General features: G+C 38.4%; 1 protein-coding gene across 1 annotated transcript in view; it reads right to left on the reverse strand.

Moving 5' to 3' along the window:
* Positions 1 to 8,073, reverse strand: part of mrtfaa (myocardin related transcription factor Aa) — a 62,138-nt gene extending 54,065 nt beyond the window's left edge. Inside the window, exons 1-2 of the mRNA XM_036566147.1 lie at positions 7,740 to 8,073; positions 6,992 to 7,139 (exon numbers count right to left, since the gene is read on the reverse strand). Of these exons, the coding sequence (XP_036422040.1) occupies positions 6,992 to 7,121 (130 nt within the window). The 5' untranslated portion in view covers positions 7,122 to 7,139; positions 7,740 to 8,073. The remainder of the gene's footprint in view (positions 1 to 6,991; positions 7,140 to 7,739) is intronic.
* Between the last annotated feature and the right edge of the window lie 10,412 nt (positions 8,074 to 18,485).

An 18,485-nucleotide genomic window follows, 5' to 3' on the forward strand; every position in this document is an offset into this window, starting at 1 on the left:
GACCCAAAGATTTCTTACACACTATAACCCAAGAATAGCTCAGTCAGTTTGCATTGAAGTCAATGTAGTTACTAAATAATAAGCCTTAGTATGTAAAAAGCCTGTGATTTTAAGGGGTAAAAGGCTGCAGTCGGCCACAGCCACGCCATACAATAAGCAGGGCTTTAGGCTAACAACTAGCTCTTCACTAATCTCACATCTGCACTTTTTCGCTTGCAGCACAACTGGCATAAAACACAGTGTAACAAATAAACACTGTCAAGGAAGGCCAGCCCTACTTTCACAATAAGAGTCTTTGTCAGAATAAACTCCTGTCAGTAACTGCTGGAGAACAACAACCCAGAATTAGCATGCAGAACATTTCTTGAACACACTACAATGTACTGTTCCCTGCTGACACACTAATGCAGAAGAATTAAAATAACCACAAATTCTGAATAAAATTAAAGTGCCCAAAACTTTTGTGCAGTACTTTTATGTATACAGCGTACACAAGTTACTGTAAGCGAGTGGCTTCAGATAGGTCTGTGTAGGTGTGTGAATTGGTCATATGTGAATAATCGTTCAGTATCAGTCATGCAAAATGACAACTCTGATCAGCCACACACTCACACCCACACCCACACACACACACAACCAAAAACCCAACATGTCTTATGTGCTAAATGTCACTGCACTAATTTAGCTTCTCAGACAGCAGCAGTCAGGCTGGATTTTAACAGCAGAAAAGCCAAGGCCTCATCTGAAACTCAGTAAGATTATTACCCTGCCAAACATCTCTCCAGTGTCTGCCAATGGCACAGGCTCAACTGAGACCGATTCAATATACAGTGTGGAAGATTTTCAACATGCTTATTGTCATGATTAATAGGTAGATATATAGATATTTATCTCATCTGTTCCTGAGTAACTACACGTGTCTCTATGTAAAACAGAATAACCATGAGTTCTTATAATACAGTAACTGAGTCATAATTTCAGGCAGTTCCTCACATTATTTAAAAGCACTGATGTTATCATCTGATGTGAGATGCAGTAACTGAGGAAACAAGATGGAAAGAAGTACACTTGCATTTAATTTTCCTACTAGACTGTAACTGCGTCTGTATATCATACTTTGGCTGACCATTTCAAGACATAACAAGTAAGACGCAAAGCAGTTTTTACAGCACTAAAAGCCCATAATTTCAACAGAACTACTTCACTATATTGGGGTAATAACCCTAATATTAGAACACCCTATAATGATTTAACAGAACTGGGCTGATATGTTGATTAAGCAGATATTATGCTGTAGAAGCTGGACATGTACATAATATAAAATGTAAAATATGTATAGAAAAGGCTACAATTACTACTATTACTACTACTGGCTAATGGTTTACTATTACTGTTACAGTTACTAATTAACATTTTATATATGGATAATTAAAATTTCTTACTATTTTTTTCTATTATATTATTAGTTACTGCTGCAATTACAAAGTTGTTATTTATTAACATCCACAAAATTAGCATACAACTTTTTGGTTTGCACAACTGGTTGCCATAATATTATCATATCATCTGTGGAAAGGGTGTGATTATAAGATAATTATACGATAAGGGGTATTCTGCAGATCTTTATAAATGTCTGCGTAATTTCATCAGTGACATGTAAACAAAGTCATTCAGAGTGCTTTGGTGTGAAATGCTCCGTTCTAGAGAAACTTATCAAGGAAGAATTGTTCACAGTGGTGGTGACAGACACCAGATAGCCAAAACGTTTAATACCTCAAACACTCCTTCACAGAAAGCTATTACATGAAATAGTTACAAATACACAACCTGATGCCTGAAACTTTGTTTTCCGATAATTGTGCCGTAAACTTTTTTAAGTCATGCAGGTCATACTAAGGCAAAATCGTCGCCTAAGAAAACATATTTCTCAGGTTTTACAATGATTGGCATATGAAACTTGTGTAGACACATGTAGCTTCTTGGGATATTATAGTTTCAAAATTTTCATTAGTTTTTATTTTTATTGAGTTTTTCATTTTGTCTTTTGATTCCAGATTAGTTTCAATTCGTTTTAAGCCTGCATTAATAGTTTTAGTTTAGTTTTTACTTTCTCAAGACTAATCATTTTAGTTTCATTTTTATTTAGTTTCAGTATTAGTTTTAGCTTATTGAACTCTGTGATAGTAGGTATTTGATAAATATAGAATATTAACACAGCAGTAGACTGAGCTCAGCCTCTGCTTTCCTTGAAGAGGGTCAAACACAGAAGCGATCCACTTCCTACTCTCATTCAGGCGCTGAAAAAAATCTATGTCATTTTAGTTAGTTTTGAAGTGGACATCGTATACAATGTCCACTACAAAGCTAATGACAGTTCTCATGTTTTTAAAAACTATATCAAGAACGTGGCAGGTTCTTCAAGAGGCTTGGAACAACCTGCCAGCTAAATACCTTAAATAACTGCACGCCAGTGTACCTAAGAGAACTGAAGCTGCTTTAAACTGTTTTAAGTCTAATAACCCTGGTAGCTTCACTGGTTGTTTTAAAAAAAAAGAACTCAGACCTCAGATATTTACAGTGATTGTTATGATCTATGTAAATCCAAGGCTTTAACTGAGAAAGTAACAAGCTAAATATATACAAAACATCATTTATAGGATACTTTCTATTGGGAGGTAGCTGTCCCAAACCCTAACCCCTAAACATCAACTTGTGAAAATAATATGTATTTTTAAAAAAAAAAAAAAAGTTGTTGCTTTTTAAAGATCTGTTTGATGTCTTTTAAACTGAAGTTGAACAATTTAGATTTATCATTAATTTAATTTTAAAATATTTAAAAAAATGAACTTTATTCAAAAAATGCTGTCCTGGTTTCATGTCAGTACCGAAACAGAAAGACTGTAGTCAGAGACTTATTTTAGCCACACCCCTGCATTTTAGAGCAGGAAATAAGACTGCATCCCTGTCCTTCATGGCCACATGGTGAGCAATTAGATCCCATTGATTTGAAGTAAATGTGTTACAAAGTCTGAAAATCAGTGGGAAACATTAAGAACTGTCACTACCAAAACACATATTTTCTGCAGTTAAGCAAATTGTGTTTGCTAGTCATGTACTGGCTAGTGTTTCTGCTTAAAATTAGCTAAAATTGTCACTACTGAAACATTCACTCCTGAAACATTTGGTAAAGTTTCAGTAGTGATATGATTGTTCTGTTCATGACAAAATTGGATGTTAAATCATTTGTTTTAATAAAATAAACAAAGCAAAGGATTTTAGTCTGAAGTCCAGGTCAGTTACAAGTCCAAAATGCATTTTGAACACTGACTTTGAACAAGTTCAGTAGAATGATTTGGTACAATGATTACAATTAGCTCACAATCGTTCACAATAGTTCTCAAATAAAATTAAAGTATATTTATAAATTAAAGAATATATACACTCTTTTCTTTAATATATTCACACACATACATATATTCCTTTTTATGTTTCTTTTTTACATAAAATGATAATAAATAAATAATATTTATTTCAAATTTTCTGTATAACTCTCTCTCTGTCTTTACAGTTCTTTCTACTCTATAATAAGTGCATGAATGTAAATTATAACTCCCCTTTTCAAAGTGAGTGTGTGTGTCTTTACTGGCTCAAAGTGCATATGAGAAAGTTTAGCACTGGACTGGGCATACCCCCGTCATGTTCTGCAGGACACCCTCAGATAGCCACTGACCCCTTTACTGTGCCAGACACTCTGGCCTGAAGGACGTGAACTCAGAGACCCTGGTGTGTATGTGTGGGTGTGCAGGAAACAAGACTCTACTGAGACACAAAGAGGCTGCACAGAAAGTGTAGGGGTAGGATTTATGACATTGTCCTAAGAAACCCACACACACACACACACACGCACATGCACACACATTTTCTAAACCACTTATCCTTCTAGGTCACAGGGGGTGCTGGAGTCTATTCCAGCAGTCATTGGGCAGAAGACAGGATACACCCTGCACAGGTCGCCAGTCCATCGCAGGCCAGACAGTCAGACATACGCATTCACACACACACTCACACCTAGGGGTAATTTAGCATGTCCAATTGGCCTGACTGCATGTCTTTGGACTGTGGGAAGAAACCCACGCAGAGCGGTGAACATGCAAACTCCACACAGAACCCTGATCACCCGGCCAGGAATCGAACCCAGGCCCTTCTTGCTGTGAGACTACCCACTGCGCCACCATGCCGCCCTTGTCCTAAGACAGTGGTTCCCAATTTTTTTACATTTCCGTAGCCCCTCAGGCATTAAACTCCCTGCTGCATATCCCATCTTTATACACACACACACACACACACACACACACACACACACAGACAACCTATATTGCCATGATACATATGTGAGACATTTAAACTAACAAAAACAGTCCACCTTAATATAAAAATGTTGATGATGTGATGACATAACACAACAGATGTACTCTACAAGATACTAATCTGTCACTGAGGTGGTACATTCGTCTTCAGGACCTTCAGTTAAGGAACAAAATTTCTCTGTTCCAATTTAATTAACCTCAGAAAAAGTAAGTATTGTGATGCTTAATGTCTTGAACTATCATTATACATATCATATTACATATCATAGTAAAAGTGACATCAGCATTGAGAGATCACATAATCAAAATAAAGCAGATTAAGCAGCGATTATTTATTTATTTATTTATTTAGTTAGCTGTTGTTGCTTTTTGCCACTATAGCTTTTTGCCTTGTCCTTAAGGGGTTAAGGTCTGTGAGGGAAGACTGAATTTGCATAGAGAAAAGGGCTGACAGGCATCCAGCAGTGACAAGGGAGCAAAGAGTGAGTCAACCCACCAGGTGACCAGCAGGAAAACTGGCATGTGGCAATCACTCAAACCTACATGCTTAGGTTTTGTGTCCACATACGATCACATACACATGCAAAGAGCCTGTGTACACCTTGCACTATTAACATGCGTTTCTGGTGATTGGAACACGTTTCACATGACTGCATGAAAATCCAGGAATAGACACCCTCAAGATGCATTGTGATTGGATTACCACATTCACAGGTGGTCAGAGACGGACCTTGACCATATTTAACACAATTTAAGTGTCAAGGGGAAGCGTTTTGGGTATCAATATACAGTTATGTTGGTGGAAATTATGTTAGCCTCTGCTGAGCCCTCATGCACTCCAGGCTGATGAAAGCATCCAAGACAAGCTTGTTGACACATATCATAACGGGGGGTGGGGGGGCCGGGTTAGTAAACAAAAGTGAAACAGAAACGATGTGTGTTGACATGCTTTTTATGCGGGAAAAGTACAATTGGACCTCATCTGGTCACACTGAGCACACATTTTAGTGAGAAGTGTAAATGGAATACAGCCCGAGTTTATCTAGATATAGTCCAGAATCTGGACACAAAATACATGCCCTTTCAATACTGTTTCCATCATGCCCTCACCCACTTCTACTCAACACTCGAATGTGCATTAGGCCAGAAACATACTCAACACAAGCACGCAAATGAAAATGACAATGCCTGGCCAATGCATTGCAAACGCACAGCCCTTCTGTATAAATTCAATGTGCGTTCTTCATCACTGTGGTGGTTGAAACATACAATACTCAAGGGAGTGACGGAGAACAAATCAGAGCGGAATCTACTGTTATTCCAACACCCTCAGCAGCTAAACGCAGACAGTATAGAAAAGTGATCTGCTATACCTGTTCTGTTGGAATGACAAGGCAATAATGTATTATATATTTTTATGTAAGTGAACTATTTTTGCATATGATTCAACTGCTCCTCTGCTATGGGAGTTGAGAAAGTACACTGACGGTACCATACAGCTTGGTAATGCTTGGCTTCTGCTATAGCGCCTCTTGCTGTAACGCTCAGAATGCAGCTTGCAGCTCGCACCTGCATTGCGTTATGAATTGCTTCGTGACACATTTTGGATAGCAACAACATGCGAAATCATGTCTGTGTAGGTTGAAGCGTCTTAGTTCGCATCCTGGTGTAAGGTAGCTATGCTTCTGGCCTGGTCACACAAGTGGCCATTCACAGCAAAAAGGAAATAGGAAACAGTGAGGAACAAATTATTCAAATGGAACGCTCCCACTCTTAACAGCCCTGCTAGACAAATCAGCATGGCTGGTCACCAGCAAAACCAGCATAGGTTGTGTTTTGGATGCTGGTATGCTGGTCAACCAGCATGACCATTCTGGGTGGCCAGATAAAACAGGCACCAGACCAACCTTAACCAACATAAACCATGAATTATGCTGGCCTGTACTGTTTTTTCAGTAGGGAGGTTAGCCTCAGCAAGTTAATCGGCAAAAAGTTTTTTAAAAAACTTCAACAAAATATACATAAAACTTGTGAACAACTGCTTTTTTTGGCTGTAAACTTGGTGCGTAACTGTGGTGTAGTGCCTTTCTTTTTGTTGTTTAGCTGTGTTGCCTTTAGCATGCTAACTAGCAGGCTGGCAAAGCAAAGTAATGACGTTACACAGCAGTCAAGTATAACAGATGGAGTAGTTTGCAAGCTAAAGCCCAGCAAAACGAATGTTAAGGTTTTGAAATGTTAAGCCTTTTAAAGTAGTTTGCTGCTATAGCTTATAAACAGGGACAAGGCAAATGTGTCAGGTCGCAATGATTTCTGGGGTAGTTCTGCTGCTGAAGTCAACATTTGTGTTCACTCGATCCCTCAGCCCTCTGAGGGCTCATCTAACACACTTTACTTGAGGTAGTAAAGTTATAGAACGGCCCTTAAGATGGCATCAGGGATTCCCCTGAGGGGAAACAGTGAGGCTAAGTGGACGAGTGCATGTTAAAACCGTTATTGAAACGAGCTTCCTATTTCTCAGATATTTCTAAGGGAAAGCAATTACTGCCAATCAGCAACTTCACACTTCATACTTTCACTTCACACTGTGTGTGACTGTGTGTGTGTGTGTGTTTGTAGATCCCCACCTTCTCTGAGACTCTGGCAGGCTCGTCTCTCCAGATCAAGTTGGATCCCTTGTTTCTCTACGCTGCTGCTGATAGGTGGTGATCCAAAAGGGGTGGAGTCAATGTGTAGGCATGGGCTGGTGTCCAGCATGGCCACTGTTTTTAAAAACTGTAAATAACATTAACCAGATCAAACTAAATGATCAGTGATGACCCACTGTGAAACCAGACTAAACTAAACATTCAGTGATTACTTAGCTACTGTAGTACTCACTGACAGGCAGGCCAAACTAAGCGATCAGTAATGATCTACTGTAATTCTCTTTAACAAACCAGACCAAAGTAAACAACTAGTAATGACTCATGGTACTGTTTACTGACAAATCAGACCAAACTAAGCAATCAGTAAACATGCACTGTCAAGTTCACTGACAAGCTAGACCAAACTAAGCAATTACTGAAGACTTACTGGCAAGTCAGACCAAACTAAATGATCAGTAATGACAATGTACATCTCGTTGACAATTCAGACTAGATTAAATGATCAGTGATAACTTACTGACATACCAGACCAAACTAAACAACGACTGATGACTTACTGGCAAGTCAGACAAAACTAAATGATCAGTAATGATTTTCTGTACAGCTCGTTGAGAATCCAGACCAGACTAAATGATCAGTAATGGCTTACTGACAAACAAGACCAAACAGACTCACTATAGAGTTCACTGACAAACCAGACCAAACTAAACAATCGGTAATGACTTACTGTGGAGTTCACTGACAAACCAGACCAAAATAAACGATGAGAGCAGGTAGAAAAAGTACAAAAACTCCTTTTGGAAAGACAGCGAGGTCAAAATCAGCTGAAAGTTTCAGAAAATTGAATATTTCACAGGCAATTAATTGTCTTTAAAGCTCCTATTAGCATCTTTTGTCAGCCCAGAGACACAAGGAACTCCTGAGGTGTTCAAAATCTAGACAAAATAGAAAGCAACGGAGAAATATTTTTAAAATGGAGGGAAAATTGCAAATAAAAGGAAAAAAAAGAACAGGTTATGTCCTGTGCTCCTGCACCATTAGCAGGAGGTGCAACACTGAGACCAAAAGTGATTAATGTGTGTGTGTGTGTGTGTGTGTGTGTGTGTGTGTGTGTGTGTGTGTGTGTGGTGTGTGAAAGAGAGAGAGAGCGCTGTGTGAGTGTGATGAGATCTGTTGCAGCTGCTGTCACACTCAGTTCTCACATCTCTCACAATCTCACACAAACACACACAGCGCATTGACACTCCTGAGCTCTGCATCTGTAATAATGATTTGTGCTTAGGTGGGTGAGAGAGTGTGTTTGTTTTTGTGCATTTTGTGGACAAGAATATCCTGATTTTGTAGAAAAACTCAGTAAAGTGCTACATGTTTCAGTTTTTGGGCCATTTTTATTTGGTTATAGAAGTCAAGGTAATGAGTTTTAAGTATTAAGTTTAGGGTTAAGCTTAGAGAATTCTGATTACATATAAGTACTAACATATACACTGTGAGCCACTTCCCTGGACAAGAATTAAGCCTATTCTAAGATTAAATTGAGGTGTCAATGGTGAATCACCACTGGCAAGTCTCTCCAGTCTAGGATTAACCTTAATCTGGATGGGAAAAATGATCTCTATACATAGATATCCACCGTTTCTTCTGAAATCAAGTGTATCAAGAGTGTTTGTACCCATTTTGCTGAAGTAAAAGCCTCTACTCATCTGAGAAGATACACTAGATATTGATATATTGCTGTAAGGATTTGATTGCATTAGTGAGGTCAAGTACTGCTGTTTGATGATTAATTCCAGATCATAAACACCACTCCAACTCTTCCCAAAGATACTGGATGGAGCTCAATCACTCCAAAGAACCATCACCTCAGCAGTTCCACTGCTTCACTCCCCAAAGCTGAGGGGTTTTATACACCTCTAGATGTTCTTCCAGGAGTCCGAATACTTTTGGACATATTAGCCCTCATTCATCAAAGTTTGCTAAAAAAGCGTGCTGATTTGACCACCTTTAATGTATGAAGAACTCTGCATCTGATTCATGGAGGTGTGAATCAAATGATGAATCAGCTTCAGTGCATGAAATCAAGCACCAGCCTACCAGCCCCTCATTTACATATCCTTTACATAAAGTACACCCTAGTTCATGCAGATGTTTCAGTAGGTAGCCAATAAAACGACAGAACTGAGTGGCTGTGCATTTGTAGGTAGAGTTTGAGGTGATTGAGTGCTCCCCCTACTGACTAAACTTTATAGTGTTAAAATTATGACCACTGGAAAGAACTAAATGTGAAACAAAACATCATAGTTTTTAATACGGTAGAATGTTGTGATTGTGTAGTGTGATTATTTCCCTAAAATAACCTATTTAAACACTATTTCCGTAGTATAGAACAAAGGCTCAGTGTAAAATGTCTTTATGAAACATAAAATAGTTGCAGCATCTATTTATGCCAATGTGCATGAATAAGTACATCCAGTTTTGTACAGGATTGCCATGTGCACAAACTAGTATTATTGTCATTTTATGTTTTTATTTTTATTTTGGACATTATAGATCATATCAGTGATAGTTTTGGTTGGTTAACCACAGGTTCACTGCAGTGAAGTCGGCATGCAGTCATTTGTCTGTATGCAACTTTGACAAAAAAGGGCCAGTGTGTATATAACACATATGGGGTCTATGGATGACCTCACGTCCTGACAAACAAACAAACAAACCTGTGTGTGTTCTTTATGTTAGCATGCACTACACTGTATTTGAGCCTTCAGGCTGCTTCTTTGAAGCACTGAGAAACAGATAACAGTGTAAACCACATACATACACACATATACCCACACACACACAAACACACTCACACATGTTTGTTTCTGTGAATTGTGAGGACATTGCGTAGACTTCCATTCATTTCTGGAGACTTACCCAAGCCTTAACTATAACTACTTCTAGCCAACCTTATCCTTACCCTAACTCTAACCTTAAAACCTTCACTTTAAAATTTAATCATTTAAATTGTGGAGACCAGATTGTGGTCCCCACAAGCAAGAAAGGTCCCCACAATGTGTGTGTATAAACAGGCTGTGGTCCCATAAACCTGGCACACACACAAACACACACACACAGCATAACCCATGGGTGTACATGTGTTCAGAGGAAGGAGGATTATCTGGGGAAATGTTTGAAGCACAACGTTCAAGAAAATTAATAAAGCAAAAATGATTGATTCATGCCTGATCATTTCAATAAAACCAATCATTTGAATCATTACAAATAGTTTAAGGGAAGACACCATAGGCTGAAATGATGATTTTGGTCTCGTCAATCAGTTTTCAGATGGATAAACAACAGGTACATCTATAACATAGTCTTACGTAAAAAGGGTTCACAACATGAAAATCAAACTTTTGTCACCTTTTTAAATGGAAAAAATTGTTGTAATATGCAAAAATAAAAAAAAGTTTCAAGTTTCTGTTCACTGCTGAGTCTAACTAAGCTGCAAAGTCAACCCATTTTAAGCTCATTGTTTTTGTGATGTCATGAAAACTGATGCATTCCTATAGCAGTTTAGCCCTATTCATGTTGAAGTTATGAGGAGTGTTTCAGTCTGGACTGCTGGTTGAGTGTACAATAATAGGCAGGCTATCAGAAAACAGGACATTTACGTTTAGCAGTCAAGGCACAGCAACAAAATCAGCCTGTTTAATTCTAAGCAATAGAGAGAGGTTGGATGTTTTCTCTTACTGGGTAATGCAGTTCTGAGGCCCATTCTTAAAATCTTTTTTTTTTTTCAAAAATCTGTTTTTCTCCACATCAGCATTCAGCATCCAACATTCAGGAACCTACATTCAGAACCAAAAATGTCAGCTTCTAAAATACCTGCATTCATGATATTTTACATGTTCATTCCTAAGCCTACACACTTAAAAAGATGGTTCTTCAAGGATTCTTTAGTAAAGGGAATGGTTCTATTTAGAACCATGAGTTCTATATAGAACTGTTTCATTATTACAAGGTTCTGTGCATGGTGAAATGATTCTTCAGATGGAGAATGTGCTGTATATGGTTCTTCATAGCACCAAAAAGTGTTCTTCTGCTGTAACAAGCTTATAACAGTAGAAGAAACTTTTTGGTGTTATTTGAAATCATTTTCAAAAAAATTCTATATACAACCTTATACAACACATTCTCCATCAATCTGAAGAACGATTTCACCATGCAAACAATCATTTAAGCATGCAAGTGGTTCTATATAGAACTCATGGTTGTAAATTGAACAAGTGCCTTTACTAAAGAACCCTTGATGATCCATCATTTTGGCCCAATCCAATTTCAGCCCTTGCCCCTACCACTTAGCCTTTACACCTCCGTTCTGTGCGTTAACACCTAAGGGTAGGGTGTCCTGATTTTTGTTGAGATGGAGGGTCTTGGTAGCTAGCTGCCTAAATTTTTCATTCTACCTTAAGTAGTCCAGCAGTTCTGATGCCTGAGGCACCAGAATGTAACTGCTGCTCCATTTAAGGTGAAATGGGGAAATTCAAACAAGAAGCTGGCAAATAGCAGACTTAAGCTTCATATCACCAAAGAATTAAGAGTGGGTGATAATAAATAATTGTCGCATCCTCAATCCCTTCTTCGCAAGCATATGATGCCCTAAATTAACTAAAGACCAGCAGTGAGGTTGCTGAACTTTACCCTCCTCTGCTGAAACTGCAGATTGACAGGGTCGCCTACAGAGCACCGCTAGTAGCCTGTTAATGAAGTTGTGTTCTTTTTTACTTGAGAGTCCCATTTCATGGGGGAAGATTTCAACCACTACCCCTTGTAACTCAGTTCCAAGGGGCAAGGTGACACTCGAAAACAAGGGGTAGGGGTAAAAATAAGAAATGGGATTGGGCCTTTAAGTGTGTATTCTGAAGGACATTTCAGAAGGATTTCCAAATATTTTGCATATAGTAATATTTAGGCTAAACTGTATACGACAAAATGTGCTGAAAATGTTTTATAATAACAGTGGATAGTGTCTTAATTAAACAATAAAACAATGAGACTAATCATCTGCTTTGTAAAACACACACACACACACATACACACACACACACACACACATATGTCTGTTCTCTTGTGCTGTGGATGCAGTTTTAAATAACAGCTCCAGCTTGCCTGTAGAACTAAATACAGCAGCAAATCACCTGCACCATCAGCAGCTACAGTTTCACTTCAAATCCTTCTCAAACACTTTCTGACAACCTCACAGTCTCAACACCTCAATTCTACATCAGCCCTTTTAATTTGAGCATTTCAGTCAAGCTCCTGTATTTCACTGTCTTTCACTGCAATCTGACTGAAATCTCACCCTCTTCATGAGACACAAACCTGATTCAGACTGGGCTGCAACGATACACATTTTTATGTTCAATAGAATTTTCTATTCCATGTTTCATATTTGATTCGATTTTCTTTATGTCTTGATTCTACAGAGCTCTGCTTATGTTCTTCACAGATTGTTTCAGCTCAGAAAAACACATTTTTAGCTGAAGCCAGTCCAGCTTATATCTAGTCCAGCAAATGCTTATATCTTGATTTCCATTATATATATGAAGCTCGCAGCTTGACTGGGAAGAATATGCAGGACAAAATTACAAGTGAGTGAGGATCTGCATGAGTTTATCAGGAGATTTGTTATAAATACCAGCTGTAAACATCACCTCTAAAGTGATGTTATTTTTCATCATATAACGCAGCCCTGCATCATGTTTATATAATTATAATAGAATATAATAATATAATAATATATAATTATTATATAAATAGCATCAAGTTAGTATTTTAGAAACAAATTACATACTTTTAAACACTAGAAGACAAAGATTTGAACTTCCGTCCTAAAACATCTCCCAGGACTGAGCTGCTGTTCACACTTTTACCCACCAGGTGTCATTAATGTGCACTGAGTTTTCAAAGCTTTGCACAACGAATCCATTTAAATACAGTTTTAAGGAAAGCTTCACTGCTTCAGAAAGCTTTATTTTCAAAACCAGAACACAACAACTGGATGAGGAAAGAGCAGAAGAGAGAAAGATGAGGAGCATCAAAAAGCAGCAGAAGACAGTACTGTTTATCAAACACTGAGTAACCACACCTGTATTAACCCAGTCATTTTGTATCTTATAGTCAGCAGCTAAACAGGGGACGGAGCAGGCGAGAGAGCTGCGTCCCCCACCCAGTCCCACAGCCTGTGGGTGCTGGAACAACTGCTTCCCCAAAATCACCCCTTCAACAAGAGGGACAGAATCTGGGAGAGGCAGAGAGAGGAGGAGCAGCTCCAACAGGTTCAGACAGAGAGAAGAGAGATGGACCTGAAGAAGAAGAAGACAAAGCAGAAGAAAAAGGAAAAGAAGCAGAGGAAGCAGGAAGAGAAGAGGAATCTGCAGAGTGTCAGTGAGAGTCCTGATGAGGAGGTGATGGGAATGGAGCAGATTCAGAGAGAGAATGACATCAGATGTTTGGAGGAAACAGTCAAACAGCATGAGATGGAGATCATGAGATTCAGGGAGAGAGAAGAAACTCTGAAAGAAGAGCTGGAGAAGATCAAAGAGAAAATAGCGAGGAAAGAGTGGAAGACTGAAAACTGAACAGAGTCTAAAGAGAGAGTTCAGAAAGAAAAACAGAGAGAGGAAGAAAAGGAGTTCACAAACTAGAAAACAGTGGAAATAATAATCACTGTAAGTTTATGGGAAGAAATGGACAGAGAAATTGAACAGCAGCAAGAGGAAAAACACCTGAAAGAGAGGAGAGAAAGAGACAGAGAGCAAGAGAGAAATACTTGTTTCCTCACAGAGAAATGTCATTCAGGCCTGAAGAGGGAGCTCAGCGCTGGAGTTCTGGAGGGAAAAGGAGAGAGTCCTTCAGTGATGGAATCCAACAGGAAAGCGCTGACCAGGAGCTGGACAAGCCTGAAGAAAAAAGTTAGCAGGCTTGTTTCTCCAAACAGAAGAGCCCTCTTCAATCTGAGCCCAGAGCAGCCTAAACTGTCCACTCCCTCCCTATCTGACCCCAGCACTCATTCCAATAAAGAGGACAGTGTAAGGGGTGAGAGTGACACAGACCCTCAGGAAGCCGGTCCACAGCTTCAGATTTTCACACAGCTTTCAGATTTTCAGTCTAAATCAGAAGATCAGCTTTCAGAGACTTGGACTCGCATCCAGACTGATGGATCAGAGAGTGGACAGACAGCTGAGGAGAAGATGGAGTGGACCGGCCGTGACAGTGGGGAAGCAGTGTACATTGAGGTGGAGAACCTACAAGTGAGTCTCTACTCACTACTGTAAATTATTCTGTTACTATTTTCTTACATTAATTCAGTTTAGATCCACTGAGTGTCAGGAAGAGACCAAATTTATCCAATTTAATGAGTCAGCAGCTGATGAAGTCTGGACTGTTTCGCCTCACCCAGATTTCTAGAACTCACGTCTATTGATTCCACTTGGAGCGCCGGTTGGTGTCATTAATTTTTAGGACAAATCAAATAGATTCATTTAAATTTCTCTCCGTTTGAGCTTGTATAAAGTGTAAACTCACATTAATGGTGACTGCATTAGAGAATTATGCTAATTAATGTCTTAGGCTTATAAAACACTCTTGAAATGTATGTTTTTTTCCTTCGACAGACAGGGGTCCTGACTGTACACCTCAAGACCTGCAGAGGCTTCAGTAAAGCTGGTATGCTTAAAGTTTAAGGCAGTCTCAGTGTTTGTATTGATATATAGCCAATGTAATTCCACTATAATCAAACGATTTTGTCTGCATTGATCAACAATGTTGGTTCTGGTTCAGCTGTTTTTCTGCACCAGCTCCTTTGAAGAAAGGCACTTGGGCTACTGTGAGGGTCTCTAATGGGAGAAGGGTAAAGTACACCGTGCAGCAGCCCTACAAAGACCTCATGTGCTTCAACGAATGGAAACACTTTCCCATATCGGTTAGCATTACTTATCAATGTCTTCTCTTTGTGCACGGCAGACAAATGGTTCTTTAACTCTCTGGGGTCTACAGGCATTATCTCAATTTTTGCATATTTTTTTAATTTTGCCTTTAAAGGCACTTGCATATAAAATAATACCCATATGTTTCATATCAAAATGCTTCGTTATCTGTGTCGCTAATTCACAAAATTGCTGCAGCAACTTCAGTGGGTGTAAACTACTTCAGTGGGTGCCATTTCACATGTGTTTCCGATCTCGACTGAGTGAAAAATGAATGGTTTCCGACGTTTAGGGAACGTCTTTAGTGATTTCCGGAGTGTCCATTGGTCAGTTTCACGCAAAACATCAACAGACACATGAATCCACCAATTACACACAGTGAGAGGCAGATGTTGTGTATCATATCATCATAACTCTGGATGTGGCTCATGTTTATCTCACAATAAGATGGAATCGACAGGGCGACTCTACAGATTCAGAACATGTTTGAACTGTACTTCTGTGCTGTATTATCACAAAGATAAAGAAACATATATAGAAAAATCAAAATTGATGTGTTTGTGGACCCCAGAGGTTTAAAGTTAACACTAAAGATGTGCTTAAGATGAAATTTGACGTAGTCCTCAGAGTAAACCTCATGACTACGTAGTGTTGGGGCACCAGTTTGTAGCACACAGTTGATTAGCATGGACGATCTATTCAGTGCATATCCATTTATTCAGAAAAAACACAGAAACGTTAGACACAAAAAAGACTTGCATAGAAATTTATACAAATTACAACAAAAAATCATAAAAATACTTTTCATCTGTTTAATTAGTTCTTCCAGAGAAACCAGTTTGTTAAGGAGTAGAGGAGTCCAGCTATGAACATTTTACATTCATGCTACAAACAAGCTAACATTAACCCCTTAAATGGCCAGGGCCTTACTAATGCATGTAATAAGCCTGGCAAATAAATATTGCTACATCCATGCTATAAGCAAGCTAACATTTAACTGTGCATTAAATTGACAGTGAATGCAAATCAGGCTACTTCTGTACTCAAATGCTATTATAACAACATCAGCTGCTCAAACTGTAGGCTACAACTGCCAGAGCAACTTAACTACTACACTTGGCAAAGCTTTCTGGGTTGCACAAGATATTTTGGTAAGCTTGGCAGTCTTATAATGTCAGTTCAGTGCTCAGGAGTGTCAGCTTGTATATAGCAATGTTCATACTTCTGCTGTTTAACGGCCTTACAATTCAGCCAACATTACTTTGTCCAAATTAACTGCAGTCCCACTTGCCTGTTTGTGTTTGCAGATACAGCAGGAAGATGTTTTTGGGGTTCAGCTGTCCAGTTTGATGGTGGTGGAGCTGATTATTTCTGATCCTGATACAGCTGCCCCAGACTCATGGGGAGAGACTCCATCAAGCTACAGGAAATCCTCAAGGTTAGACACATTCCGATTGTCTGTGTCACTGATTACCAGTAACGAGAATGTAATCTTTTTTTTTTATCTCTTTTTCTACAGAAATCTTCAGTCAGCCACCAGTTTAACCTGAGGATCAGACGCCAGGTACAGTGTGCCTTTGTAATATTCTATTATTTTGTCTTCTGCTTGTGTGGAAGAAAGAAACAGACATATGATTTGATTTCTTATGTTTTCAGAAAGTTTGCAAGTTGGATGCAGATCTGGTGCTCACATACGGCTCCTTTGGCTACGGATTCTCTCACCAGGTTTGTGTCCAGAACAGATGTAGATTGTACTGATATCTGTACAAGTGTAGCAGCTATGTTTTTGCTTATAATAATAAAAATGGTGATGGTGAACATGTTGTGTTTTCTCTCTCTTTAGATCAAACATGCATAATAAAGAGCATAGAGATCTGCACTAGTGAGATCTACACCCATTCATTACAATAATTATTAAAATAATGCTTACATGTATTGTTCCAGTTCTGATATTTAATAGCGTAAGCCACATTTAAAGCCGTTGTAAATTTAATAAATTCTGTGTAATTTACTGAATTCTATATAAATTCAACAAGTTATTAAAAACTGTTGTGGTGTTAGTAGCATAATCTTGGCAACCATATGTTGCTATGAACAAATGAAATTGCTTGGTGGAATAATTATTTACTGTGATTAGTATTAATAATTATCACATTGGATACTATCATACTATATTTTGTCCCAGAAAATCACTGTTACTCATGGCCTTTCTTGACTGACTGCAGTGCTGAAATGTTAAAAGATTTATATTTAACAGTAAATATAATTTTAAAATTTGCTATTTTTTTTCTATATTTTCCATATACACAAACTGACAAATGTGTCTCCCTTTCTCTCTCAGTAAAGTAATAACCCCCTCCACACTGTCCCGAGTGGACATGCATCCACATGCATGATGGCCTGCATCTAGAGGAGAGGCAGGATGGTGTCATGCTTCATCAAGGCCTAAGCTGAGACTAGCATGGATGAGCCACACTCAGCTTTGTCTAGGCTCAGGTTATTTGTGTAAAGATGCTGCACATTAATTAATACCACATAATATAAAGTTAAAGTTCACATGTTCTCAATTTTAATTTAAATTCATGATAGTCCTTTTGAAAAGTTTTTATAAATTTAAGAAAATCTAACGCTCCATGATTTGAGTCAGAGATGAACAAATCTTTATGGTTGTGTTTGTGTGTTTTTCAGGTTGTTGCAGCTACATAAAGGCTTGGAGGAGTGTAAGACAGGAGAGGACAGGGTGCAGTTTCTGAAGAACCTGATTCTGAGGAAGAATCTTGGCACCAACAATCCCTGCAGAAAGAACAGGAGCTCTGAGGTTTGTGGGGGTGGTGCATTTCGCTGCTGTCAGAAGAAAACTTCGTATCTCCATTTTTGTCATTTTTCAGTTTTTGACATCATTTAAAAATGTCTGTTGTCCTTTACATTGTGTGTAAATTTCACGATGAATGGACCAAAAGAAATGGCCCAAAATTACTTCGAAAAAATTCATTGACTTACACTAAAAGTAAAGTAGATTTTTTCCTTCTCCTGTAAAGTTATCACTTTGGAGATACAAGGTTTTCTTCCAACAACAGGGATATGCTTACTTATTTTTGCTGATCTCCAGTGCTAGTGTGGTGCTTTGTTTCATTATGTACTGTGTTTAAAACAAGGTAATATTGTATCTGACAGGTCCTGTCTAAAGAGGAGGAAGAGAAGAGAGAAGGAAAAGGACAGTTTAAACACAAATGAAAGAATGAGAAAAGGAGAAGACAAAGAAGTAGAGAGAACAAAAGAGCATTAACATAAACTTTATTAAGATACAAAATCAATGCAAATATAATATAAAACAAAATTATTATTATTATTATTAATATTATTATTATTAGTAGTAGTAGTAATGTAGTTGCTGTTGTAGAGAAACAAAAATCAATCAGTTAACTAAACTGAATAAAAAAGATCAAAATCAAAAATGATCTGCTGTGCTGAGGGGGTCTCTGTATGCGCCACCTGCAGAGTAA

This window comes from Colossoma macropomum, unplaced genomic scaffold, assembly GCF_904425465.1.
Source record: "Colossoma macropomum unplaced genomic scaffold, Colossoma_macropomum, whole genome shotgun sequence".
NCBI lineage: Eukaryota > Metazoa > Chordata > Actinopteri > Characiformes > Serrasalmidae > Colossoma > Colossoma macropomum.